Source organism: Betta splendens, chromosome 14, assembly GCF_900634795.4.
Source record: "Betta splendens chromosome 14, fBetSpl5.4, whole genome shotgun sequence".
Taxonomy (NCBI): Eukaryota; Metazoa; Chordata; class Actinopteri; order Anabantiformes; family Osphronemidae; genus Betta; species Betta splendens.
Window position 1 is genome coordinate 4,977,954 of NC_040894.2, and position 25,995 is coordinate 5,003,948.

At 49.5% G+C, this 25,995-nt stretch overlaps 4 protein-coding genes across 16 annotated transcripts in view; 3 read left to right on the forward strand and 1 right to left on the reverse strand.

Moving 5' to 3' along the window:
• nbeaa (neurobeachin a) overlaps positions 1–8,064 on the forward strand; it is a 61,239-nt gene extending 53,175 nt beyond the window's left edge. For all 7 annotated transcript variants that reach the window (XM_029174654.3, XM_029174656.3, XM_029174655.3 and 4 more), the window contains 19 exons: positions 80–229; positions 616–752; positions 846–963; positions 1,317–1,419; positions 1,503–1,618; positions 2,194–2,306; positions 2,581–2,721; positions 2,816–2,935; positions 3,050–3,202; positions 3,290–3,454; positions 3,535–3,624; positions 4,103–4,295; positions 4,615–4,686; positions 5,006–5,161; positions 5,333–5,503; positions 5,609–5,710; positions 5,916–6,112; positions 6,196–6,347; positions 6,465–8,064. In XM_029174654.3, coding sequence (XP_029030487.1) covers positions 80–229; positions 616–752; positions 846–963; positions 1,317–1,419; positions 1,503–1,618; positions 2,194–2,306; positions 2,581–2,721; positions 2,816–2,935; positions 3,050–3,202; positions 3,290–3,454; positions 3,535–3,624; positions 4,103–4,295; positions 4,615–4,686; positions 5,006–5,161; positions 5,333–5,503; positions 5,609–5,710; positions 5,916–6,112; positions 6,196–6,347; positions 6,465–6,555 — 2,540 coding nt within the window. In that variant the 3' untranslated portion in view covers positions 6,556–8,064. The remainder of the gene's footprint in view (positions 1–79; positions 230–615; positions 753–845; positions 964–1,316; positions 1,420–1,502; positions 1,619–2,193; positions 2,307–2,580; positions 2,722–2,815; positions 2,936–3,049; positions 3,203–3,289; positions 3,455–3,534; positions 3,625–4,102; positions 4,296–4,614; positions 4,687–5,005; positions 5,162–5,332; positions 5,504–5,608; positions 5,711–5,915; positions 6,113–6,195; positions 6,348–6,464) is intronic.
• Positions 8,065–8,870: 806 nt separating this feature from the next.
• Positions 8,871–19,717, reverse strand: LOC114870047 (serine-rich and transmembrane domain-containing protein 1). Of its 5 annotated transcripts, none has more exons than XM_055514457.1 (3): positions 19,577–19,717; positions 19,226–19,441; positions 8,871–9,707 (listed from the first exon to the last, which is right to left on the reverse strand). In XM_055514457.1, the coding sequence occupies exon 3, from the start codon at positions 9,692–9,694 to the stop codon at positions 9,353–9,355; it is 342 nt and encodes a 113-aa protein (XP_055370432.1). In that variant the 5' UTR covers positions 9,695–9,707; positions 19,226–19,441; positions 19,577–19,717; the 3' UTR covers positions 8,871–9,352. The 5 variants fall into 5 exon arrangements, 3 of the variants coding, with proteins under 3 accessions (XP_055370432.1, XP_029030505.1, XP_029030504.1); XR_003788243.3 differs by lacking the exon at positions 8,871–9,707 and adding an exon at positions 17,902–18,007; XR_003788244.3 differs by lacking the exon at positions 8,871–9,707 and adding an exon at positions 18,035–18,257.
• Positions 18,684–21,551, forward strand: ccna1 (cyclin A1). The gene is made up of 10 exons (XM_041073875.2): positions 18,684–19,050; positions 19,139–19,280; positions 19,519–19,677; positions 19,783–19,984; positions 20,061–20,161; positions 20,236–20,462; positions 20,536–20,740; positions 20,820–20,933; positions 21,008–21,141; positions 21,218–21,551. The coding sequence occupies exons 3-10, from the start codon at positions 19,519–19,521 to the stop codon at positions 21,267–21,269; spliced, it is 1,194 nt and encodes a 397-aa protein (XP_040929809.1). The 5' UTR covers positions 18,684–19,050; positions 19,139–19,280; the 3' UTR covers positions 21,270–21,551.
• sparta (spartin a) lies at positions 21,100–25,979 on the forward strand. Of its 3 annotated transcripts, XR_008696618.1 has the most exons (9): positions 21,285–21,432; positions 21,982–22,726; positions 23,328–23,522; positions 23,771–23,927; positions 24,132–24,326; positions 24,409–24,570; positions 24,649–24,739; positions 24,915–25,014; positions 25,393–25,532. XR_008696618.1 is itself a non-coding variant. In XM_029174663.2 (8 exons), the coding sequence occupies exons 2-8, from the start codon at positions 21,995–21,997 to the stop codon at positions 25,592–25,594; spliced, it is 1,734 nt and encodes a 577-aa protein (XP_029030496.1). In that variant the 5' UTR covers positions 21,100–21,217; positions 21,982–21,994; the 3' UTR covers positions 25,595–25,979. The 3 variants fall into 3 exon arrangements, 2 of the variants coding, with proteins under 2 accessions (XP_029030496.1, XP_029030495.1); XM_029174663.2 differs by lacking the exons at positions 21,285–21,432; positions 24,915–25,014 and adding an exon at positions 21,100–21,217 and having other exon boundaries at positions 25,393–25,979; XM_029174662.2 differs by lacking the exon at positions 24,915–25,014 and having other exon boundaries at positions 21,286–21,432; positions 25,393–25,979.
• Positions 25,980–25,995: the final 16 nt, after the last annotated feature.

Consider the following 25,995-nt stretch of genomic DNA (forward strand, 5'->3'; position numbering starts at 1 on the left):
TTGTGCACTAATATCAACATGTTGTACTTGCTCATAGTAAAAAGTACCTCATAAAACCACCTTAAACTCTCTCTCACAGGTACAGAAGAGGAGGAGGAGGGGCTTAAGTCGAAGAAGAATTTCCGCAGCCAATCGGTAGTCGCGCAGAACCCTGAGGCGGAATTAATGCTGGAGGGAGACGATGACGCCGTCAGCCTCCTGCAGGAAAAGGAGATCGACAACCTTGCTGGTGAGACGCGCACACAGGACAATACTAAGACACAGTTCGAACAAACCGTAACTTAACTAAGTATCTTGTTTTTAGTTCGTTATCGTCCAAGAATTTTTACCTCCAAAGGCAAGTTTGAAAGTTACGGCTCTGTACTAACCATCTGGCAGATTTTTCTGACTCAAAAACATTAAATCATGCTTTAGTCCAAATTAATGCGGATGCAAATCAGTCCCAGCTCCTGAATTAATCGAATTATTCCTGACCTACACGTGTTATTTTGTTTGTTTGCCCATAATTACATGTTATTTGTGATAATTTCTTTCTCCTGTTCTGCATAATGGTCCTGTCTGTGTTATGATTACCTAATGTAGTAATGCATGAGTAAAACAACTTTACCCGCTCAGGCCCAGTGGTTCTGAGTACTCCAGCACAGTTGGTGGCTCCAGTGGTTGTGGCTCGAGGGACTCTGTCCATCACCACCACTGAGATTTACTTTGAGGTGGATGAAGAGGATCCCGCTTTCAAGAAGATAGATGCTAAGGTGAGGATCATTTTCTTTCTCTGTCATTGTTCAGTGCAGGGCATTAAACATTCAGGCCCCGTTCTCATTTAAATGAGCGTCTGTCCTGAACAGGTGCTGGCCTATTCGGAAGGTCTGCATGGCAAGTGGATGTTCAGCGAGATCCGAGCTGTGTTTTCTAGACGGTACCTGCTGCAGAACACTGGACTTGAGGTGTTCATGGCCAACAGAAGTATGTCTGCAATTGGCTTTACACTTTTATTTACACACTTAAAATAGATAAAAGTTATATTCGCTATAAACACTAGTAGGATCAGGGCATTGAAAATGAAGTGAGCGGAGAGTAAAGTGCTTCCTAATTGGCGTGCACCCTCTTCATGTAAATGTGTTTACTCTCGTCACTTTAAAGTGCGATTATATATCACTATAATGACACTTGACATTTTTCTTATCGAGTGTTTTGTTGCTGTCTGCCGTAATTCAGGATGAAGAGCACCAGCACTACCTCATTCATTTAAGATAATGGATAATGAGACAGCAGTGTTTTCCTCATATTAAAGATGTGTGGTCTTTTCCTCTTTGCAGCTTCTGTGATGTTTAACTTTCCTGACCAGGCCACAGTCAAACGGGTGGTGTACAGTCTCCCACGGGTGGGCGTAGGAACGAGTTACGGCCTCCCTCAGGCCAGGTAGGTGCAGGGTGTAGTCAGCTGGATCGGCTGCTCTGTGCTAGTGCGAGATCTGTCAACATGCATGCGTGTGTTGATCCCAGGCGGATTTCCTTGGCCACCCCGCGTCAGCTGTTCAAGTCGTCCAACATGACACAGCGCTGGCAGAGGAGAGAGATCTCCAACTTTGAGTACCTCATGTTCCTCAACACTATTGCAGGTACGTGCTAATGTGATCTTCCGTCTCGTCGGACTGAACGCTTTGTGCTTTATTGGTTTTGCTGTTGTACTTGCCTTCTTTGTAGTTCTGTTTAGAAGCATTTGTTGAGAAGCTGATGTAGAATATCTACATAGGATTCATCTTTGTCTGCTCCTGTAGCATCTTGGATGCAGCTTAAAGTCACCTGTGTGACTCTGTAAAATAAATTTGCATGTAGAAGTATGCTAATATTTGATCAGACCTGGAATGCCAAGAGGTACTGAGCTGAAATGATCACTGCAGCTGCTCATTTGCTATTGTAATGCTATACATGTATATCCTGTACATAATAGATAATTATATTTAACATTCAAACCAAATATAGATAATTAGCAGCCAGTGAGTTTGTAGCAGATTATCAGCAGCTTGTCCTTTACTGTTTCTCACTGTTGGATCAGCTTTAATCTCTTTACACACAACCTTGGCATAATTGTAATGCCAGTCTGTCACCTAACGCATTAGCATGTGTCCACCTCCACACAACTAAAGTAGAAAATGTAGACTTTCCCTCTGCCGTCCGTCTTTTGTCCCTGCAGGGAGGACCTATAATGATTTGAACCAGTACCCCGTCTTCCCCTGGGTTCTGACCAACTATGACTCAGAGGAGCTCGATCTCACGCTACCTGGCAACTTCAGAGACCTCTCCAAGGTTGAAGCACTCACACACTCAGCACTTACTGCACTCCTTACAGTGAATAGCATGTGTGCTACTGAACCGATGAAGGACGTGTTCAGCGGTACCTCTCGTAGAATGAAACCAAATCACTGTGCATCATTTTCCTGCTTCATCTGTTACTGGATAGATTATAAGCTTTTTGTTGACCATTTTAAAAATTGAATCAAGTATAACACGCTCTCCAACAAAATACCAACAAACTGTCTTTGGCCACTTTTGACTATTATTTCCCTCTGGTTCCTTCCAGCCAATCGGTGCACTGAATCCAAAGCGAGCAGCGTTTTACGCCGAGCGTTACGAGACCTGGGATGACGACAGCTCGCCTCCCCACCACTACACAACCCTGTACTCCACGGCTCACTCAACACTTCTGTGGATGCTCAGAATAGTGAGTACATTCTTACAGCAGTTTATCCAAAGGAATAGAAAACGAGGTACAAAGCATGGACACGGCTCAAGACTGTGACGACTTCTTCCCGCAGGAACCGTTCACCACATTTTTCCTCAACGCGAACGACAGCAAGTTTGACCATCCAGACAGAGCCTTCTCTGGAATCGGCCGCTCGTGGAGGAACTGTCAGAGAGACACGGCTGATGTGAAGGTAACAGTTTGCTAACAGCTAACATGATTTATATTGTTACAGATTCTTGTAGATGAGTTCCACTTTTAGAGAAGCACCTCTCACCTCTTCTCTCGTTCTGCTCGTGTCCATCAGGAGCTGATCCCAGAGTTCTACTACTTGCCTGAGATGTTTGTCAACAGTAATGAGTACGAGCTCGGTGTGCGCGACGACGGAGTTCCCGTGTGTGACGTGGAGCTTCCAGTCTGGGCCAAGAAACCTGAAGACTTTGTCCGAATTAACCGGATGGTGCGAGACGCAGAGTGGCCGTTTCTAATTTATACAAACGGCTCCTGGCTGTGACTCAACTTTCTGCCTCTCTCTGTGCACGACCAGGCGTTGGAGAGCGAGTTCGTGTCCTGCCAGCTGCACCAGTGGATCGATTTAATATTCGGCTACAAGCAGCGAGGGCCAGAAGCGGTCAGAGCTCTGAACGTCTTCAGCTTCTTGTCCTACGAGGGAACGGTCAACCTAGACGGGTTAGATGCTGCACAGCGGGAGGTAGGTCTTCAGCTCGGCACAGTTGATGTATAACCTTCCTTTTGCTCCATTTTATCGACGTCGCCTCTGTGTCTCCGCAGGTGATCGAGACACAAATTCAGCTCTGCGGTCAGATTCCCTCCCAGCTGCTGATAGAGCCACACCCCCCTCGCTCCTCGGCCATGCACCTGGTGAGAGAACCCTGCCCGCCAAGATAAAAGCAGCTTCTGTTTTGGGCGCATGACTGCTGCTTATACTTATTTTGTTGAGACACCTTGGGACGTCTGAAAGTCATCTGGGCTTATGTTACCTGCTGTGTGTGTAATGGAACTCTGCCCTGGTTTTAGCCTCTCTGTCTGCCCCGCGTATCGGTACAAGGCCTCAGCGTCTCCACATTAGAACCATCCATCAACCCAAACCTGTCAATCCTGAACCCTGACCAGCTAGTTCCTCCTCCTCCTCTCCTGGACCTAGAGCCACCCTCAGTGTGTGCACCTGCTCTGACCCTGCTCTTCCACTAATATACCTTTTCCCTTCCCCTGCTGTCCCATCTGTTCTGTCTCCTTGTCCTCCCCCATCTTCATCCCCGCCCATCTCCCCCCCAACCTTCCCCCTGCCCCCGCTCTCCTCCTCCTCTGTCCTCCTTTCTTTCTCTGTCTGTCTCACCAGTGTTTCCTTCCCCAGAGCCCCTTGATGTTTAAGGATCAGATGCAGCAGGACGTCATCATGGTTCTCAAGTTCCCCTCCAACTCTCCCGTCACCCACGTCGCGGCCAACACGCTCCCACACCTCAGCATACCGGCAGCCGTCACTGTCACGTGTAGCCGGCTATTTGCCGTCAACCGCTGGCACAACACCGTTGGTGAGCGTTTGTATAGGATGTTCTCCTGGTTCTATTGACCTTGAACTCTTTGGTGCCTTAAATGCAGCTGACTGTTCAATTTAATTTCCCCAGTGGATAAATTACCAGGTATTTTTTAAGCATTTGTTAATTAAAGCCTAATTACTGTATATCACATGAATGGCCTCTTAAGCACGGCCGGTTCGGGTAATTCATCACAGTCATGTGGTTGTATAGAGTCGAGTTATAGTTTGAGTATCTACTCTTCTTCATCACTGACATTTATAGCATCAAACGGTCAATTAGCTGCACTAACATGTTTAACCTTTGAACCCTCCAGGCCTCCGTGGAGCGCCAGGATACTCCCTGGAACAGGCTCATCATCTGCCCATTGAGATGGACCCTCTCATAGGTCAGTGTACAAAGTCACTAAAGCTCATCTCAAAGCAAGAGGTATTTGATGTACATAATATAATGCTATTCTGTTTAAGCAAATAATGAGGTTAGTCAGGTCAGCCAATAGAACTACAGTCAGTGTATTAAATGGTACACTGGGGACTGATGCTCTTATGTTGAGGCCAATTCAGCAGAATCTGGGAGGGGTTAACTGACATTACACTGGCCTTCTACCTGACGGCTGAGGAAAGGTCAGAGTTCACTGCGTAGCTTGTTAACTGCACAGCATTTCCATGCCCCCATTAACCCGCCGACGTCTCTGTGCACCGCTGAAGCAAACAACTCAGGCGTGAACAAGCGTCAGATCACTGACCTGGTGGACCAGAGCATACAAATCAACACGCACTGCTTTGTGGTTACCGCCGACAACCGCTACATCCTGGTCTGCGGCTTCTGGGACAAGAGCTTTCGCGTTTATTCCACTGAAACCGGTAGGTTTTGTATTATTTATGAGGCAGTGCTCATTAAATTAAGCATAAATTTATTCCTGCTTTTTTATTTGACTCATTTGGAAAAAGCTTTTTCGTGTGCTTGGCTACATAGAACATCTCCAGATTTATTGTCCCAGAGCTTTTAGCCATGTTGTCTGATTTCCTTTCCAGGAAAACTGACCCAGATTGTTTTTGGCCACTGGGATGTGGTGACGTGTCTGGCTAGATCAGAGTCCTACATCGGAGGAGACTGCTACATCGTGTCAGGGTCCAGAGACGCCACTCTCCTGCTTTGGTACTGGAGTGGACGACACCACATTATAGGGGACAACCCAAACAACAGTGAGTGGTGACGTAGTGGAAACAGCAGGAGCGGATGTAGGCATGAATTCACCAGAGCTCCACAGAGCAGATGCTGACGTGATGTGTGTATGTTTCCTCCTCCAGGTGATTATCCTGCTCCCAGGGCAGTGCTGACAGGACATGACCATGAGGTGGTGTGTGTGTCTGTCTGTGCAGAGCTAGGACTGGTTATTAGTGGCGCTAAAGGTGTGTTTGTGTTTCAATATTATAATAATGTTAATGAAAAATTACAAACCCACTGAAGGAAAGTCATTTTGGCTGGAAAGCTCTGATCCACAGCATTATTCTGGTGACACACATCAACATTTCCTTCAAGTTCTGATCTTCATAACTGAGGAGCCTGATATTTACACACACTAATACTAAACCTTACTCTCGTGTTGCTCCTCAGAGGGACCGTGCTTAGTCCACACCATCACAGGGGACCTGCTCAGGGCTCTGGAGGGGCCGGAGCTGTGTCAACGGCCTCGCCTCATTTCGGTGTCCAGCGAAGGCCACTGCATCATCTACTACGAGAGAGGTCGCTTCTGCAACTTCAGCATCAACGGGAAACTCCTGGCCCAGATGGAGGTGAACGATTCCACTCGGGTGAGGCTGACTTAATCATGCTTATGTTTCATCTACACTGTATAATGTTATCAAATCTTTGAGCCCCTGTTCTTGTCTTCCAGGCCATCCTGTTGAGCAGTGATGGACAGAACCTGGTGACAGGCGGTGATAATGGAGTTGTGGAGGTGTGGCAGGCGTGCGACTTCAAGCAGCTTTACATCTACCCGGGCTGTGACGCCGGCATCCGTGCCATGGACCTGTCACATGACCAGAGGTAAAAGAAGTAGACCCAGTGTTTCACAGGACAAACAAGCTGATACTGCATGATCAATACGTACGATTCCTTAAGAGTGTGTTTCCACATGTGACCCTCTGTTTGCTCCACCCTCAGGACCCTCATCACCGGCATGGCATCTGGCAGCATTGTGGCATTTAACATAGACTTCAACCGCTGGCACTATGAACACCAGAACAGGTACTGAGGTGGACCGTGAGAGGAGAGGAGAGCATTCTGCTGTGCGCCTGCGACACGAGGGGGAAACCACAGGTACCGAGAGGAAGGAAAAACAAGTACCGGACCTTAGGCTCTGATCCCTTTAGAAGTTTACCTGCTCTGAGGACACGGCAGCGCTGGTGGAGTACGTGTACGTACGCACACGTGTGTAAACACAGACACATAATACCCAGAAGAAACACTCCAAAACTTGCTAATAAAATAGACAGACTGCAGAACGGGGGAGAACGAGCGAATGGAGCGGGCCTTGTAGAGGTCAGTCACATCCGTACCGCTCGGGCCGGTGCAGTAGTGGTTCCTGGTACGCTTAGCGCTTCACAGACAAAGACGTTTGCTTTGTGCTTTTCCTTGTTTGGCTTTTACTTTGAAGGGAGCTCAGCGTGGGATTTAATTTGGGTGCACCACAAATCCAGACTAAACGCGTCTAAACTGATTAGAAATGATCAGAAATGAGCCAGCCCCATTTAGTGCTAAACCGGTGCTATTGGATTAATCTTAAATTAATTCTTGAAAATGGTCTGGGGGTTTTATTTGATTTCATTTCCCTGTACCTTCCTTTTATTTTTCTGATATTAATTTCAGTTGTTCTTCTTTTACCCACAGCAGGGTTTAATTTCATTTCTATGTAAATAAGGCTCCGCTTCCCTCGGAGTCTACACTCGTTCTTTCACTACACAAACTGCGCTTATCACCTTTAATTTATTAACGACTTGCTGTATGTAAAATACTGTGTAATAATTATTATAATGTTGACAAGACTGATGGTAATAATGGCAGTGTGATGGATGATGATTGTTTTGCGGAGACAGTAATGATAAGGAGATATCGGCCGCTCCACCAAGGATGAAAACCACAGGCTGACATGGATTCCTTTGTATATTTGGTGATTGTTTTGTCAAATATGTACATATAGTCTTGGTTCAGGCTTGGTGGAAGAATTAATCAGCTGAATAAGACCGATAGCGCAAAGGAAAACTTCACTTACCCACATTTGTTGATTATTTAAAAAAAAGAGAATCAGATCAATGTAAAAGTTTGTTTTGTATTTGCACTTTGCACCAATCACACATCATTATTTATTAGCTTGGTTTCTTCTGGTCGGCTGCCGTTTCGTTTAGGTCCATTTTCCCGACGGGATTATTTGTGCATTGATGTTTGTATTTAAGACATAAACTCATGTGTGATTATTAAGTTTTACAACCTCACAGTTGTAAGCAATATCATGATTCTGTAGCGGATAGGAGGGGGGAGGAGGCGCGGGGACATGGCAGATGTACTGTATGTGTGAAGCCATCTTGATCAAATGCACACATGCACATACTCTATCGACTTACGTATCCAAAAAAAAGGTTACATATTTTTGGATCTATGAAACCCTAAAAACTATTGTATTCATGTTTTATTGCAAAGATGTAAAATATGACATGTGTGAGTTGAAAAAAAAAGTCATGATAAGAAAAATAAAATATGCAAAGAATTTGATGACTTTTCATTGGTCACATATTCTGTTCGGCTGAAGGTGAGCGAGGAAATGATATCAAGACCCTTGAACTGGGCTGCATTTATTTTGCTGTGATTCTCAGTTCAGACGTCTGATGCCGCTTTTGAGTGTCCTGTTTTTTTGACCTGACCCGAACAGATTGTTCACTACCTATATAATAATATATGATATGATACATAAATATACTACACAGTGCTTCATCTTTGCTTTTCTACACAGTCTGATTCTACATTGCCTCCTGCTTCGGCCTTCTCGCTTTTGACAACTACATCTATAGCTGCACATTCTTTATTAGCACAACCAAAGAGTTTTGGTGGATTCAGCACTAAAGTGAACATCAGACATCTTTTTGTCAGCACAGGTATCTTGGATTTAATGTAGAAGACCTTGAGCCTTTATCTCATTGTTTGTTCAGAGTGGGTGCTTGCTATGACACAGAAGCTGCATGTTGTGTAGTTAAAACTAAACTGCTGTAGATTAAGGCTCTCGTGCTTTAGTCACTATGGAGACGGGCCATAGGAGCTGACAGGCGAGGGTGGTCCCGTCAGTCAGCTCACCTTCACCCAGTCTGTCTGTAGCTTCATTTGCTTATTTACAGTACACACACACACACACACACACACACACACACACACACACACACACACACACACACAGCACCTTGTTTCTTGTTATTGTGCAACTCTCTTTTGCAGAATCTCTTGAATAATGAGCCAGTTTCTCGCAAAAGTCCAGTATTGCGCCAGCCTTGAAAACAGTCATGCGTTTTTGTACAAAACAAAGGCCTTGGAAATTATTTTAATGCTGATTCTGTACATTGGTCTACAGACATGATGCTTCAGGACATACTGTACAAAGCTTCACATTCAAACAGTGGTACTTGTTCTATAGCGTGACGTGACATAGTGGTGGAATGCATTATCCTCTCAGGTCTCGCTTGTCTCAGAGTCCGGCTCAGAAGGGTCCAGTCCCTCATGAGACCTCTTCATCACGCTGAGTTGTGTGTCCTCTGCCTCCTGACCCACTAGACCACCTGCTCCTGAATATGCATGCATGAAGAGCAAACGCACGTGGTTCCTGCTGCGGCTGGTGATCGTTTTGTTTGTGTGTCACAGTAGGAGGAGCTGAGCCTCTGGTCTCTGTGTCTGCATGCATGCTGGTGTAAAATGCACCTGTATGTGTGTGTGTGTGTGTGCGCGCGTGTGTGCGCGCGTGTGTGCGCGCGTGTGTGTGTGTGTGTATACACTCCCTCCGACCCCCTCTCTCAGGTGGACAGCGATGAGATGGTGGAGCGCTGGGATGTGATGCTGCAGATCTCCATGTTGGTGAAGGAGCTCCCCCCCTCGCTGCTGCAGTCGGGCACCGGGGAGGACGAGGAGATGATGTTCTTCAGCCTGTGGAGGGAGATGATGAGGAGCGTCAGCAGGAAAACCAGCAGGCCGAGGAAGAGCCACACGTAAACGTAGACGTTGGCCGGACGTCCCGGCGACGAGGCGGCGGCCGACGTGGAGGCAGAGGTCGGGGAGAAGCGGAGGATGGTGCCGTTGGCTATTGGGGAGATCACAGTGTCGTTGTGGTCCACCACCGGGACGTCCATCCCTGACATCCTGCCTGATGGTCTGCGTCCATTCCCCGGAGAGAAAACGAGAGAGATTGTGAAGGAACAGCAGTGCACACGGTGTTTAACGTTTAAAAGCTGCGCGTTTATTTCTAGAAAATGCTATTTGCTGCAGCGAACCTGCCCCACGCTTCTGTGTATTTTCCACTTGTAAACATGGTGAAGTAATGGAGCGAGATCAGAGCATGTAACGAACAGCAGGGGGCGATGTTGCCTCGTTCTGTGCCCAGCAGGCTAAAGCCTCGAGCTCATAGACGCCCCTCCTTATCTGATGAAATTAAACTGCTCATAATCAGCTTTCATGACGACAACTGAGCGCCAGCCTCACCCCCCTCGATGTATATTAACACTGCTCCGTGAGCCCCAGCGATGTTGTGTGTCTGTGGAAGGAAATGAATGAGCCATTTGTGTTTGAGTCCAGCCTTGTGTCGTGATGCAGAGAGGAATGTGGTCCTGCTTCTGTACGAAAGCTCGCTGTTGTTTGATGGTCAAGGATTTAATCAGGCCTTTTATAGCGTTTTCTATTAAACACAGTTGCTGCAGGAGCAGACAAAAACCCAAGCTTTAATTCAGTGATATTGCTTCTCCTTCTGTCCTCTCTCCATTCGTCTCCTTGGACGTTACAGTAGACGCCGTCTTCACCTCGAGGCGCCGCGTAATGAGGAGCGATGAGCCTCTGTTTCTGTGGCCGCGCGGCTCTGTTTTCTTTATCAACTGCTCCCACTGCTCCTTCCAGCACAATGAAGAACCGCTCGGCGTCTCTGTCCTCCCCTCACAACTCTCCCGTATTGATTTTCACCGCAACTGCCTTCGAACAGTTTGTCTTTTCTGTTTTCCGTGCCTCACTTCATCAACCTGCTCACATTAATTGAATGAAGGGATCGGTTTGTCCGGGTATGGACCATTTTCACAGTAATTCAAAAAGTCCCACCTTTTCTTTTACTGTCACAAACTCCCACCTGTTGCTCCGTCCCACTCCCACTTCCTTTTGTCTTTCCCTCCTCCCCCCCGCCGCTCTGTATACGTTACCGTCGTTAATGATACTTTGTTTTGAAATCTGCGAGGACGCTCATTGTGAGCTGAAGTGGCTGATAATTGTGCTTAATGATGCTTTTTGTATCCAGGCAACGTGGGACGTCGGGTTCTTTTTCCAGCTAATCTACTTTAAGAGGGCGGAGCGTGCGGTCCCAGCGAGGCCGAGGAGGTCAGACGTGAGCGCACGCGTCCGCCCACGTTTAATAAATGCCAGTAGTCGCTCTCCTTGGGAACAGCTGAGCGCAGGCAACACGTGGGCCTAATTGGGAAGATAATGGATGCCGGCCTGGGCTTTTTACGCGCTGTACACGGAGCGGCGCGTTGAATCGGAGTCGCTCGGGCCTGGTGCGGTTTGATGGCGGTCGTGCGACGCGGCGCCGTAACGAGCGGAGGCCGTTTGTCTGGTGCCTCTCACATTTACACACTCCGGAGGCTGTTTAAGCCGAGGGAAACAGATGCGTTTGCAAATGAAGTCGGCCGAATGTTGGTCTCAATCGCTGCGCGTTAACAAATGAGCGGAGAGTTAAATTGGTCCTTAAATGATCATTTCTTTTGCTTTTCTCTGCTTTATTTGTTTTAACATGGCTGCTCCATCCGCCGTCGGCCCTTTGCAGATCCTCAGCTTGTGGCAGCATAAAGGCCACATAGCGCTCGCTCAGTGGAGCCGTGGTCCAGAATAATGGAGGCTGACAGCAGCTCTCCTCTGGGACGTGGGGGGGGGGGGGGGGGGGCTCGTGGCGTTCTGGAGACTGACCCTCACAAGCGCTGAGGCGGCATTATTTGATTTTCCACATAAAAGCTGGCAGTGAGGGCTGCAGTCAGGCTCCTATTTCTCACCAGGACTCATCAATGGCCTCCTGCAGACGTGTTTTTTCCTTTTCACCCTCAGCTACAACTTTTGGATTCTGCATTGTAACCTCCTGCTCGCTGTGCTGAGCCAGGAGCTCTGGATGCGTACCCCCCTCCGCCGTTCCCACAGCTTTCTGTCTCTTCACACCGTCACCCGTCTCCTGAAGCTCCCGTTCGTCCCAAACTACATGCAAGTCCTTCTGCGGCTCACGGTCTCTGCATTTCCTGTAATATCATCCTCTGCTGGAGGAGGATGTTCAGCCAGCTCCTCCTGAGACGCTGCACGACGAACCTTCCTCTGCTCCACTTTCTCAATCTGTTCCTCAACCCCAATCCTCCTTCACTAGTTCACATCCTCTAGAACCTCCTGTTTGTCGTATCTAATGCGTCCGTCTGCCAGAATATGCTCTAAAATAGGACTCGTCTTATTTTACTGTATATTAAAACGTCAGATAGAGATGCAGTCTGACGCCTGCAGTTCAGGGATCAGCTTCTCGCTTCATGAATTATGGACAAGATCCATGTGCAACAAAATGTCATGGCATTTGGGCCATATTTTCTGTGTGTGTGTGTGTGTGTGTGTGTGTGTGTGTGTGTGTGTGTGTGTGTGTGTGTGTGTGTGTGTGTGTGTGTGTGTGCGTGTGTTTTCTCATCTGTATTCATATCACAAGCTTAAACAAACAAAGAGAAGCCGAGCCAACAGCAGAAGCACCAGGGACGTTCATCCACATGCACGGACTTGTGTGAAACTACCAGCTCTTTTTCCGCCTCATTCAAACCATTTCAGGTCCGCGGCCACGAGATGAAAGTGCCGAGAATTTTGGACATCATAGAATCTTCCATCCGGAGCCAGATCGACCGAACGCCGACCCGGGGATCAAGCACATGAATTCCAATCAGCCCCTAATGCCACAGATAACTGGTGTCGGGCTCAGAGACGTGCAGGAATGATGAAAGCACGAGGAAAGACACGCTTCAATATTTGAGCTCTCAACTGTTTCCAACACGTTTTAAAACAGTTTGGATTGTTTGTCTGTAAACGGCGGACGAGGCCCCGTATTTGGAAGGAGACGTTGAATTTGAATCAGTCTCCAAAACAATATCCTGATGTTTTTATTCATTGCTTTTACATTTGAATGGGCGGAGAGCTCACGACGCACCTGAACGCACTCGAAGGCGCGCCGGGGGTCGAGCGCCGGTTTGAGGCCGTCGCGGCGGCGAAGGATGAAAGTAAAAAGGCCACAACTGGAGAGAGAGCGCTCAAAGGTGTTGGTGGGGAAGAAAAGGCTTATTACGAGCGACACGGATGCAGCGCGAGGACGCGCGTTGATCATTACCAACGAGGAAGAAGGTGTTTGGGGTCAGTGGCCAGCGTGGATAATGAGCCGCTTCTCTTTGAAGTCTCGGGATTTGCATGCGCGCGCGCTCGCTCTCTCGCTCGCGCGCTTCTCCCCGTGGTGAAGTGTATTTTTACACCCCGTCCTCACATCTCTTAATTTCTCCTGATACTTCCTGTGCGTGATGATCCTTCATCAGCGCACGAACGCGCTGCTGCCGCTCACCCTGCGCCTGGAAGGACGCGTTTGCGCCTTTTACGGTCAGCGCGTCTCTCCTCCGCCTCTTCTCACGGGAAACCCACTCGTTTCCCAACTTGCAGGGTGAATCCAAACCCGAGCATTAACACTGACAGGATGCTGCCACTCAACAGCTGACGGGGCTCCTGGAACATTTCTCTCTCTCTCTCTCTCCCGTCCGACGCTCCTTATTTTCTCACTTGTGCTCGAGTGGTGACAAATCACTGAGTAAAGTTGCCAGCGACTGAAGGAGACAGATACATCTGCACAAAACCGACCCCCCCCCCCCTCGTGCAAATCAGATTAACGCCACCTTCCAGCCCGGCTCCCTCCTACAAACAATTTGGAAACACTTGATGAAGAGCGCTGCCTGCAGCATGCATGAAATTAAAACCCAAAGCAATAGTTACAGACCTGTTTTCTGTGTGAGGCAGTTTATCCGTCGCCGGCGTTCATGTTGTGCACAAATCCATGCCTTTGCGTTTGGTCTTTCTGCCGAGCGAACCAGATCTGTTACCCTGAGATCTTCCCTGTGAGCCTGCTCTCTCTCTCTCTCTCTCTCTCGCTCTCTCTCTCTCGCTCTCTCTCTCTCTCGCTCTCTCTCTCTCTCGCTCTCTCTCTCTCTCGCTCTCTCTCTCTCGCTCTCTCTCTCTCTCTCTCTCTCTCTCTCTCTCTCTCTCTCTCTCTCTCTCTCTCTCTCTCTCGCTCTCTCTCTCTCTCGCTCTCTCTCTCTCTCGCTCTCTCGCTCTCTGTTACACACACATCAAATGTCACACTACAGCTGGAGAAGACACCATTCAAACGGGAGCAAGTGCACAAAGGGGTGTGTTGATGACAAGAGGAAGGAGGGGGGGGGGGGGGGTCTCAGCTCAACGCCTTTTATTAATAATCCATTTCTTTTATTTTCAGGTTTCATTTAGCAAAATCAGTCATCAGTCACAGTTGTTCAATGCTAAGTAGACTGATAGAATCAATACGTGTAATTATGTGAACACACACACACACACACACACACTCGCGCCTTTGTCTCCGTCCTCATCCGCCGTGTTTGTGTGCTGGACACGGCCTCGCTCTCCGCTCACGGCCAATGCGTCAGTGGACGGAATCCAGCCTGAGCCGAACGAGGCGAGGGCGTCCCGGGAAGGAGGAGGCAGCGCTCTGACGCGTCTTCGTCCTGAGCTCCTTCCCAGCAGCCTCGTTATACAGCATGACCGCAACTAAGCTCAAGACAAATGCTTTTCCTCTTTTCTTGTGAAACCAGCTGGATGTGACTTGACTGTAACTGTCTGTTTTTTTAGTTTTCGATCCAATCACCAGTGAGTTGTGCTAAAGGACATGTTTTCTTTTTTCTCTCCGGGGGAAGAGTCACTTTCGTGCTTTAGGTGATACATCAGCAGAACAAACATTCATTTCTAGTGTCTCTTTCGTCGGGTCTTCATAAGAAAGCAGCTGAGGGAAACGCACTCCACTCTGCTGCTAAAGTGTCTGTGAGCCGTCGAGGCCCAGTTCACTTTTTGCAGTGATATAAATCTAGCGTGTGGCGCTGCGTTAGCTTGTTAGCGCCTTAATCGTATTCATGAAGGTGTTAATTTTGTGGCAGATGACACCTGCCCCTGCTCTGTGAAGGGGAAGAGGCACCTCCTCCTCCTCCTCCTCTTCCTCCTCCTCCACAGATGCTTCTGTCTTCTGCCATCTGCCGTCTGAGGACAGAGACGAGAGCGTGGAGATCAGAGGGAAAAGACTTTATACCAGGTCCAAACGTGACGTGGGCTCACGTCACACGTCTGGTCCACGCGTGAGCGGAGAACAGCTGTTCCAGGTGGTCTGGGGTCAGTTTGATGAGTAAATAGTGAATATGCTCCGAGTCTGAACCAGCCCAAAGCGGCAACTACCACAACAAAAAAACCACAGGATGAATATTTCAGTGAGATGCTGGAGGCTGCGGCTGGCGTCTGCAGCGCGGAGGGGGAAACCAAGGACAGAGGAAACGAGCGTGGCAATTAATCGCTTCTATTAATAATGACTTCCCCAGACTTCGCTGCCTGAACTCCGCAGGACCCTTTTTAAACACAGGCGTGGAAATAGACGCGCTGAAACTTCCCCAACTCGCTGAATGTGGCCTGTGTTTGCTAAAGCTAATTATGAGAGAGAGAGAGAGAGAGAGAGAGGCTGAAGGACGCAGATAAGAGCTCTGGCCTCCGCTGGCTTTTGCTGCTAATCCCGGACGGCGAAGGAGCGGCCGATCCCGTGTTATTCCCTGATATCCCAGCCTGCTGCGGCTCCGTGCCATCCCAGCGCTGCCCTTGCGAGGACGCCGCTCCCTGCGCCGCATGCTAATGAGGGCGAAGACGGGCGCAGCTGAATGCGGAGGCCCGGTTCGTTTGGAGATTTGAGGAGCGAAACTCTCGGGAAACGCCTTTAAGCTCAGACGAGAAAGTGCTGAGACGTCGGTGGTAAATATATTAGTTCAGTGGATTTTTGGAAGGTTGAAATGTTCCGCTAAGAGTGAGAATGTACCTGCCTTGGCTTTGAATCACAGAACATCACACATTTTGTCCATGTTTATGTGATCCTGTGCAGAATTATCTGAGATGTGGTGCTGTGTTTTTTAAAAAAAAAAAGCAGACTTCAGCCAATAAACATGAGCTACACTCCAGTATTTTGTCTCATTGCAGTGGCATGCCAATCAAATTGATCTGCACAGATCTGAGGGCATGGGAGCAGAGCGAACACACACACACACACACACACACACACGCAGCGCAGCAGCCCGTCAGGCGAGTCCTCGTCCAGAATAACAATGAGCGAGGTGGCAGCGCGGCGTCGGCGCCGCCTCAGAATCCGTCCCTCGCGCGTGGAGGAACAGAAAGGACGGGACGCGTGTACAAATTCTGAGCGGAAAAGCGGACTGAAATCTTTTGAAAACACGGCTCGGCTCGAACCTCTGCTGCCTAATAGTCTCGCCAATTTCGCCCCGTGCCCCTGAAGGGTGCACTCTAAATTCATGAAAGAGGAGAAGAAAGGAGAAAAAAAATGTCCTTAAAGTTCGAATCATTTGAATATATGAATAATTTACGGCACCAAAAGATTTGGGGGCCCTAAATTGCAAATAAAAAAGCCCTTCCTCTTCAGACATTCATAATTCATATCTGCAGTGTCTGGCGCATGGGAAGACGGGAACTTTCAGATGCACGAGTTTAGCCACTAAAGATAAAGGGGATGCAAGAACAACTCACTTAGTCTAATTACGAGCCGGTGTCTGCAGCCGAGTCAGTCAGTGAATATCAAACAGCCGACTCGTCTCTGGTGCTGAGTAGTTTAACGGGTCGCAAAGAGGCCGCAGTCAAAAAGTCAACAGTAAAAGTACCATCAAAGCGTTGATGATGCTGTGCGCCGTTTACAAACCGAAACAGGCTTTGTGTGAAGAAGGACTCAACCTTTGGGCAGATGTGTCTTTTGTGTGTGTGTGTGTGTGTGTGTGTGTGTGTGTGTCTGATACCAGATTAAGGTTTGGGTCAGCGTGAGTCAATAGTGAGGAGCTCTGAGCTGCGTGGTCACAGCGTTGAAGCTTTAAATGTAAAAGACCGGCACCAAGAGATATTGATCCGCATCCGGATACTTGAATAAGTGATATTCTGTTACAAAGAGAGTGAAAGATTTGACCTTCAGACGAGAGAGAAAGGGAAATAGATTTGCTGTTTGTTTCCCTGACACCTGTGCAGTTTGACCTTTAGTTAGAGTTTGTCTCGTGTCGCTTTGAAAACGGGGACGTCAAAGAGCTGCCGGGCGTCTTTTAAAGCTAATGAATGCTGCTAATTTCACCGTCAGCCTAACACGACTTACATGTGCACATGACACACACACACACACACACACACACACACACACACACACACACACACACACACACACACACACACACACACACACACACACACACACCGTGGGAGCAGGAGCTTAATCAACCTGAGCTGCCAATAAACCTGTAACTGTATTCTGGTGGAGAGCGTGAGCGGCTCGTGCCCCCCCCCCCCACGGGGCCAGCGCTGTTTGATGAAGGTGCAGCCGAGACTCTCGCGCACTATTCCAGAAGTGACGCTCAGACCCTGGGCCCATCTGGCTCCTCGCGACCCGTCACCGGCAATACATCACGCTAATGGAACGGCACCGGCCCAACGCTAACTGTCATAAACAATCTGCATCTGCCCGGAGGCCCGAACGGGCGCCGGAGGCCCGACAGGCGCCGCGTCCCCGGAGCAGGTGCCACGTTTGTGTTCGCTGGGCGTTAGAGACGCACAAATATGACTCAGTCCCGTCGCACGGCGCAGCGTGAGGAGATATCGATTTTGTTTTCAGAGGGGAAAATAGCTACAGCTCTTGACCTTATCCACCGTCTCCGGTGGACCAGATGGATGAGGGTATTTCATCAGATCGCCACAGAACCACCTTCTAATGAATCTTATCTGTCAGGGAGACAATTACTCACTTTTTTTCATTTATCATTTGAAAACGAACGCTCCTCTCTGCCCGACGCAGCTGTACAGTAGATCTGTTTCAGCACCACAAACGAAGTGATGAAGTGCCGCACACACAGCGGCTGCAGATGGAAAATCCATAACATTCCCTTTGTTCTGATTGCTCATATTCATCACTTCGCTCTTCATTGGAGGTAAATTGTGGATTATAGCATGATTCTGGTTTCTGTGTGGTGGAAACGGTGCATTAAAAGTCGGGGACTGATAGATTTCAGGCTTTAATCTCCTGTTGCTCCACCGCAGCAGCAGCAGTGAAGCCATCCAGCAGTCAATTCTCCCAGGTTTCCACCTCAGCCTGGTTTTAGTGACTAGATGACAATAATAGGGACAAGCGACCTTCTATTAGTGAGCATCTAAATGAGAGTAAAATCTGAAAAGCTCTAAATCTTTATTTAACATAGCGTCATGTGAGTCTGCCTGGATGCTGCAGAGATGATGAGCATCAGGCTGTCATGGGTAAAAGAGGAAGTCTGCCCCCTGACGGTCAGTGGAGACATTACAGCAGCCTGAAGTTCGCTCCTCACTCCAAACTCACACTGATCTTTGCACATTGGCTTTCTGTTGAATTGTGTCAATGTTTGAGAGAAGAATGCGTGTTACTTCCACCGTGTTATCCACTGGCAGTCTTTGCTGTGAGCTGAGTTCATGTGTCAAAACAACCCCAGCAGCAAATAAATCAACTCGCGAACCGCGTTGGAACTTTTATCCGCGTTTTTGCCCCTTCACAGATGGAGAAGCCGCAAAGATAAAACGGAAGGGAGGAGAGAATCCAGACAAATCTGAGTAAACACTACACTATGATAAACACCAGACAGCAAAGCTTTGGTAATCACATCAAGCGCAAATCTCCCACTCAAATCTTGGAGCAGCTGCCAGTGATGGAACCGGGGACACGGGGATTGGGTTCTAGATCCGAGACCGATAAGACGCAAACGCTGTCTACAGGCGCAGCGCTGATAACGCGCTCGCTCCTTTAATATACGTGGAGGGAGGCTGTAAACAAACATGATGGATTTTATCAGCGGGAATGTTTCATAACTAAAGCATTTACAGTCACTTACTTGGCTTTTAAATATGTTCCACGTGTTTTACCGAGAATGTCGTGCGACAGCTTTCTATTTTCTACACTAAAGCCCGTCTCGTTGGCAGCTCTCCAAGTTTGACTCCGCTCTTCTGGTCCAGCAACATACCATCAGTCAATCAATCGCTTTATGACACGGTGACACGAGCTCTTTGTAGATCAGTGGGTCCGTGGATTAAAGCGACAACAAGGAACGGGAGAGTAAATGCAGCCTGCCGCCACAGGCCATGACGTTTATAACTCAGCAATGTTGAAGGCCAACAACATAAAGTGAGTAAAATCAGACATAAATGTGCATAAAATCACGCTTCAACGTAAATGTTGACGCGTGACGTCAACATCAGCTGTTCGTTTCCAGTGAAGGGGAAAACGCACTAACGGCTGACAGCTGATGACACCGGAAGCAGGTTCGGTTTGCCTGACGCCGCCAGGGGTCGCTGTTTACCTCCAAACGGGAAACGTTAGCGGCGATTTCACGACCGCGTCCGCTGATCCTCACGGTGAGTTCCGCTGTAGTAGGGGGCTTCACGGTAAAGGGCTGTGCGCTGTGGTACAAGTGTGTCTGTGGCCCCTGTTTCACCTTTTATCTCTCTATTATGTGTTTCTGCATGTTGATTAAGCCGTGGTAACCATGGTAACGTTGTTTTTCTCCTTGCATTGGCTAAAAGGGGAAGCAGATTTGTAGCCACAAGTTATCTTAATCTTTTGGACATTTTTTCTTCCTTTCTTTGTTTTTAGATGAACTTCAACACGAGTGTCCAGTACGGCAGCCGCACCAGTAAAGAAAATGTCCCACCTTCCAGCACGACCAAGCCGTTCCAGGTCCAGGGGTCCAGGCAGCGGAGCGTGCTCGGCGTCCTGTCAGAGAACGAGCCGCGCGGCCGTTCCTCCAATCAGGTAGGACGGACCCGCGCGGACGGACACGCGAGGACGGACACGCGCGGAGGGACACGCGCGGACCGACCTGTGGACTCCCGTCACGTTCCTGCTTTTTGTCCACAGGGGAGCCAGCTGTCCAGACGCAGCGCGGCCTCAGACTGCTCCCAGTTCAACCATCTCGGCTGCTGGTCCAGTTCCAGTTACGACGTGTGCGTGGAAGAGGCCCGTGAAGTCGTTCTTGCGGCTTCTGGCCATGAAGAGGTTTCCGGCGGCTGTTACCCAGACAACACGGAGCATCTGGGCCCCCCGCTGCATTCGCGCCCAGGCCAGTTTGCGTCTCCAGCACCTTGTATAGTCCCATCACCTACCGGCTGCTGAGCTGCTCTCGGACCCGTTTGCAGGTTCCTGCAGAGATGCTCTCGTCCAGTTTGAACCCGATGAACCCATGCTGCGTCCGTCTGAGTACACAGAGGACATACACCGACACCTGAGGGAGCGTGAGGTGCGAAATGACCAATTAACCTCGTGCAAATGGCCCATTGTTTTGTACCGCGTTGCCTCTGCTTCTACTTCCAGATGGAGCTCCGACCGAGGCCAGACTACCTGAGGAAGCACCCGGAGGTCACGGGCGGCATGCGGCTCGTCCTGGTGGACTGGCTGGCGGAAGTCACCCAGGAATACAAGCTTTGCTCCGAGACGCTGCACCTCGCCGTCAACTACGTGGACCGCTTCCTGTCGCGCGCCGCGCGCGTGACGCGGGCCAAGCTGCAGCTGGTCGGCACGGCGGCGCTGCTGATCGCGGCGTGAGTTACGCGACGCGCGTTCCCCAGCGACGCACGGCGACGGCGACGGTGACCCGCGACCCTCTCGTTGCAGGAAGTACGAGGAGACGTCGCCGCCGGAGCTGGGCGAGTTCGCGGACGTCACGGACAACGCGTACACCAGCAGGCAGCTGGTGCGGATGGAGCACTTCGTCCTGCGCGTGCTGCGCTTCGACGTGGCGGCGCCCACCGCCAGCCAGTTCCTGCGCCTGTTCGCGTGCGTCCACGCGGTGTGCGCGCGCACGCGGAGCCTGGCGCTGGTGAGGGAGGTCACACACGGGCACGGGCGCGTCTTAGAAGGATGTCATGCTCATATATTCAAACGTCTCCCGCCTCCAGTACGTAGCGGAGCTGAGCCTGTTGGAGATGGAGCCCTTCCTGCAGTATCCTCCGTCCAAAGTGGCGGCGGCCGCCTTCTGTCTGGCCTCGTACACTGTGGACAAGTCTCTATGGGTAACTTTGCCTCCACTATGAGCGGGTCTTTTTCCAAACACGACCTGTGAATCTCATTTTTTTTTACGTTTCAGCCCGATTCCCTGCGCGTCCTGACCGGGTACACCGTGGGCGACATCGCGCCCTGCGTGGCGGAGCTCCACCGGCTGCACGTGGCCGCGGAGCGTCGCCCCGAGCAGGCCGTCAGGGAGAGGTTCAAGAGCCCGGAGTGAGCCTCGGCTGCTCTTCACCGCTGCTCTTCGCTGCTTCACGCCTCTGAGTGGATGCTTTGTTTTCCCCAACAGGTACTACGGCGTGTCGTGGGTGACTCCGCCTCCGGCTCTGCCTTTCCTCTGAGTCACCTCAGCCCAGCGAGTGCGTGACCGCCTATGAGACCAGTTCCATTTAGACTTAGTCTGTGAAATGAAAGCAGAGCTGTAGGAACATAGAGATGTTTGAAACAGCGTATTAATAATTAGACGCGTAGTCGAACCCGGACATTGACGTTTGGCTGTTGAAGGTAAGCTGTGTTTTAACGCTGCTTCTCGTCGGACCCTGTGGTCAGACGTGATTCTGAAATTGGTGCAAACTAGTTGATAATGTGGTGAAAATGTAAATAAATCCACTCTGGTAGTTCTGTTCACGTGATGTCTTTTAACAACGCAGCACTCGTCTTGTTGTTCAGGTAAAACTTGCTCCAAACCACAGACATTTCTCACATTACAGTAACTCGTCCACTTTGCTATAAGTAGAGTTCCTTTTTATTTTATTTTAGCAGCATTTCTTTGTGACATTTAAATGTGAGGACAGATGTTTGTTCCTATTATTTACTCTAGTCTTAATTACAAAACACCAGTCAGATTAACACAGTATAATTGTACAAACTCTGAACTCTGTCTCCAAATATGAAAACTGTATTTGAAACTGTATTAAAGGCCTCACCCCCATCTGTTTCACATAAAACCTACTTGGACCAGTGGGAAAGCATTTCATATTCTTAATTCTCATATTTTTGGGGACTACTTGCTTTTGGAGGCACGTCTCCATTCACTCCCCCATTCTCTTCTAGCCTCCTCTCCGCTATGGACGAGCCCGCTGAGCTGCTGCTCATCAAAGACCAGTACGAGCTCGCCTTCCACGCCCTGAGCCGCGGCCTGACCGCCGAGGAGGCCGGCAGGACCGCGGAGGCCCTGAAATGCTACACCAACGGCCAGCAGCACCTCCTCCAGGGGCTGCAGGTCCCCACATGGGGGCAGGAGCGAGCGGGTGGGGCCGTGGGGTGGGACAAGGCCAGGCGGCTGCAGCAGAGGATGAGGCAGACGCTAGCGACCGTCAACTCCCACCTCTCTGACCTGCAGACGTGGGGGGCGACAGCCGGGGAGCGGAGGGGTCGCCTGTTGTCTGAGCTTCCGCACGACCTTTACCCAGAGCTGAAGCTCAGCGCTCAGCCTCCTCCCGGCTCTGTCCGCCCTCTGCACCCCTCCACCCCCGCCACCGCCCGGACCACGGCCCCCGTCAGGCCGCTCCGACCCGCGGCGCCGCACCGGCCGGCGCTCGGCCCGATGGCTTCGCCGTGGGACCAGCCCCCGGCCTACACGCCGCAGCCGGCGGACGGGCGGCGCAGCCTGAGGTCGGGAGCGGCAGCGCGGCGCGAGGAGGACGAGCTGCTCTTCATCCCCTCTGGAGTGCAGGTGTTCCTCGTGGCGCCGGACGGAGAGGTCCGCTCCGCGCTGTGTCCGGGCTTCCTTCGCATCGTCACATGTAGGCGGCAGAACAAGGACTCCAGCGCCCAGAGTCCCTCAGCGCTTCTCAATGTAAGTGATGAAGGAAAAGCATGTTTGTGTGCGGATAATGAAGTATTTCATTGGATATTTGACTTTCTAAGTAACTTTACACCAAAATAAAATTATGATCTGATGATATTATTTCATGGTCTGAACTGAATTTGTTACAACACAGACTGATAATTAATAAATATTTTTGCTGTGTGTGACACGTGCATAAAGAATCTAGGGGAAATGTATCCGCGTGATGATTTGTGTGTAAAACCTGCACACGACCGCATTCTGCTCCACCTACAAAGAGCGCTTTATGTCGGGGCCTGAGCTGCGCTCTGCATGCGTTTTGTTTCCCACCGCGACAATGGTCCCGTCAAGCGATGACTCGGCACTTCTGCCGCGTGTCCTGCAGCCCGTCGGGGGTCCCGCTCCCCTGACGGCATGCCAGCAGCACAGAGCAGCAACAGGCCTGGGTGAGTGGAGCGTTTGCACAGGTCCAGATGGGCCTCGTACAGGGTGAGATGGAGGAAGGAGCACATCTGGAATGTGAAAAGGAAACAGGTTGAATGATTCCACGATGAACCCGTCCTGTTAATGATGGTGCATAACATCTGATGACTATTCTGGTGTTTTGAAGGTTTGCGGCCGGGTGTTCCCGCTCGCAGCAGACACCCCGGTGCTGCTGGCTGACTCTGGGGTCTTCATGCTCCCCGACGCCCTGGCGGAGACGCCCGGGTCCTTCGTGGGTTTGGTTTTGTCCTCTGAACTTCCTGCCGCCGACCGAGAGATGTTCCAGGACGTCCTGTCGCAGCTCGTCGACCTCAGGGTCCAGGTTAGTCTGGAGAAAATCTAGCTTGTGTTGTGCTTTGAATCACATTTTTTTAATGTGACCAGTCTGTTTCTACTGTGTAACTTAACTCTCAACTCTTCAGGAGGAACTGAATAGTTGACATGTTTGTCATGCTTTGCCATCGAAGCCGTGGTCCATATGAGCATGTTACATTACCTGTTTGGGCGAGGACCCGTTTTAAAAGCATGCTGCTGTGTGTTCTCCCTTGAATAATGTGAGTGTTCTTACAGGGTTCAGACGGAGCCGGGGCAGAAGTTCCCAACCTGAGTACGAAGGTTCCCCTCGGACCCTCGAAGAGAAAACCTGACGAGATGCTGCCAAACGGAGAGACGGAAAAAGCACCGCTTCCTGGGTGGAGTGAGAAGATGGGACGAGGCATCCTGTCAGGTTTGTGTGAATCCTTGAATGAGGAAAAAACACAATATGACAGAGCACATGGTCGTTCCCAGTAAACACAGCACAAATTAACCAGTTCTAAACTCCACCACTAGAGGGCGGTGTTTGCTGTCGCACCAGTCTGCTGCACATCCTTCTCCTACAGTGGAAATATTCCTAAATTGTATTCATTAAGCACAACGTTTGTGTTTGTAGGATCCATGCGCTTGAGTCAGTCATTTGCAAAAGGAGCAGAGGCCACTGGTAGGGCCATCCAGAAAGGAGGAGGCAAGATCCGGGACCGCGTCACCCCCGAGGAGACTCCCACCGTGGTCAGCCCCCGCGTCACCCAAGGTCTGGAGACCACGCAGCAGGTGACCGGTGGCGCCGTGCGCGTCAGCCGCTTCCTGGGTGAGCACCTGAGCGCTCGGGGAAAGGCCGCTCCGGCGCCCCACGCAGGATGTGGCGTTCTAATGTTGGATTGTTTTCACAGTAAATGGCCTGAGCACGGTGATAGGACAAGTGGCAGAGAAGATGGCGCCCCATGTGAAGAAACACGGGGCTAAGATGGTCCCGGAGTCGATGAAGAAAAACCAAGATGGCCGCCCCTCTAACTTGGATGGGGCCAAGTTTGTGGCCGTCAGCAGTGCAAAAGGTAGGTAACAAAACAAAGGCGTATCTGTAAAGTTATGATCTCACACATCCACGTGTACGCAATTTACATCCAAACCAGGTTTGTCTGCGATTTGGTCCAGTCTGGAGACCGGAGCAAAGCTGGTCTGCAAAAGTATGGCAACAGAGACGGTCACAACAGTGAAGCACAAGTAAGTTCCAACATTTCCACTTCGTTATCGCCAGAACTGCTCTGATTGTCCACCAACTGTCTCTGAAGCCAGCTGCTCACTTGTTTCTGCATCAAAGGACAGTCTCATACTCGGCTGCTCTACTTCCTTCTTCTCGTGTGTTGGGACACTGATCTTTTTACCTGTTTTCTTCCAGATTTATGCTTCCATAAAGAAGCAACATAAGACTGCACAGGGAATAAAAGAAAAGACTTGTGGACTCACTGACCCTGTTCAACCCGAGTTTACTAACGCAGGTCATGTCAGAAAATAACGAACTAAGAAATATTAGAAATCTACTTGATTGTTGCTGAACTGGGTGTTGATTGATTTCTTTCTCTACAATGTCTGGAGCTTTTTCAGATTTTTTTGACTTGGTGTAATTTAATCATGGTCTTTGTCTTTCTGGGTCTGTTCATGGTACCTGCAGCTGAAACTCTGCTTGCCTTGGTTGCGGTTTTTACAACTCTTGCTGTTGCACATCACCTGTACCCGCTCCCCTAGTTTGCTACTAATAAAATGTTTAATAAGAAAATGTTTCAGCATATTCATGTTATCGACATAACCCACATTTGTTCAATTCTACACATATAATCTCTTGCTGTACTAACGCCACCATATTATTCATGGTGAAGGTACGGCGACGAAGCAGCTCAAGCCACAGACACCGGCCTCCGGTCAGCGGCGAACGTCGGCGTGGCCGCGTACAACATTGACAATTTGGGAACGATAGCGATCATGAACGCTGTAGAGAAGAAAACATCCAAAAACAGCATCGAGGGCCCGAAGGAGGGGCCAAAAGATGCTGACACGAAGGAGGAGCACATGAAAAAATAGCTTCAAAGGTCACGTCCTCAGTGCTTTTCTGGACCAGGCGTTTATTTCTAAACCATAAAAATTATAAACTTCTATAAAAGTGATGGATATACAACAAATAAGCTAACAATGATGTGAAAACAAAGACTTTCTGATGTAATGTGGGCTTGGTAATGTAAATATAATGTCATATATAAATGAATATTTTTCTGTTTAATATACGATGGCACTTTACAATATGAACTGTCACTTTTTTGCAGGCTGCAGCCTGATCTGACCTCCTCTGTGAGGTCTGTTGGCACAATATAACACATTGTTATATAATTAATAAAAAAAACGTATGTTTTATATTCCTACACTAAATATTAGAAATTAATTTAATAAAACGCTGACTTCTGCTTGTTCATATTGTTTGTACGTTG

Excerpts from the sequence above, each read along its gene's own strand:
- LOC114870047 (XM_055514457.1), bottom strand. The coding sequence starts at position 9,694 with ATGTCAGGGATGGACGTCCCGGTGGTGGACCACAACGACACTGTGATC.
- sparta (XM_029174663.2), top strand. The coding sequence starts at position 21,995 with ATGGACGAGCCCGCTGAGCTGCTGCTCATCAAAGACCAGTACGAGCTC. Across the intron at positions 23,523-23,770 it reads TCGTCGACCTCAGGGTCCAG|GGTTCAGACGGAGCCGGGGC; the intron begins GTTAGTCTGGAG and ends GTGTTCTTACAG. Across the intron at positions 24,571-24,648 it reads GGCCGTCAGCAGTGCAAAAG|GTTTGTCTGCGATTTGGTCC; the intron begins GTAGGTAACAAA and ends CATCCAAACCAG.
- ccna1 (XM_041073875.2), top strand. The coding sequence starts at position 19,519 with ATGAACTTCAACACGAGTGTCCAGTACGGCAGCCGCACCAGTAAAGAA. Across the intron at positions 20,741-20,819 it reads GCACGCGGAGCCTGGCGCTG|TACGTAGCGGAGCTGAGCCT; the intron begins GTGAGGGAGGTC and ends TCCCGCCTCCAG. Across the intron at positions 20,934-21,007 it reads CTGTGGACAAGTCTCTATGG|CCCGATTCCCTGCGCGTCCT; the intron begins GTAACTTTGCCT and ends TTTACGTTTCAG.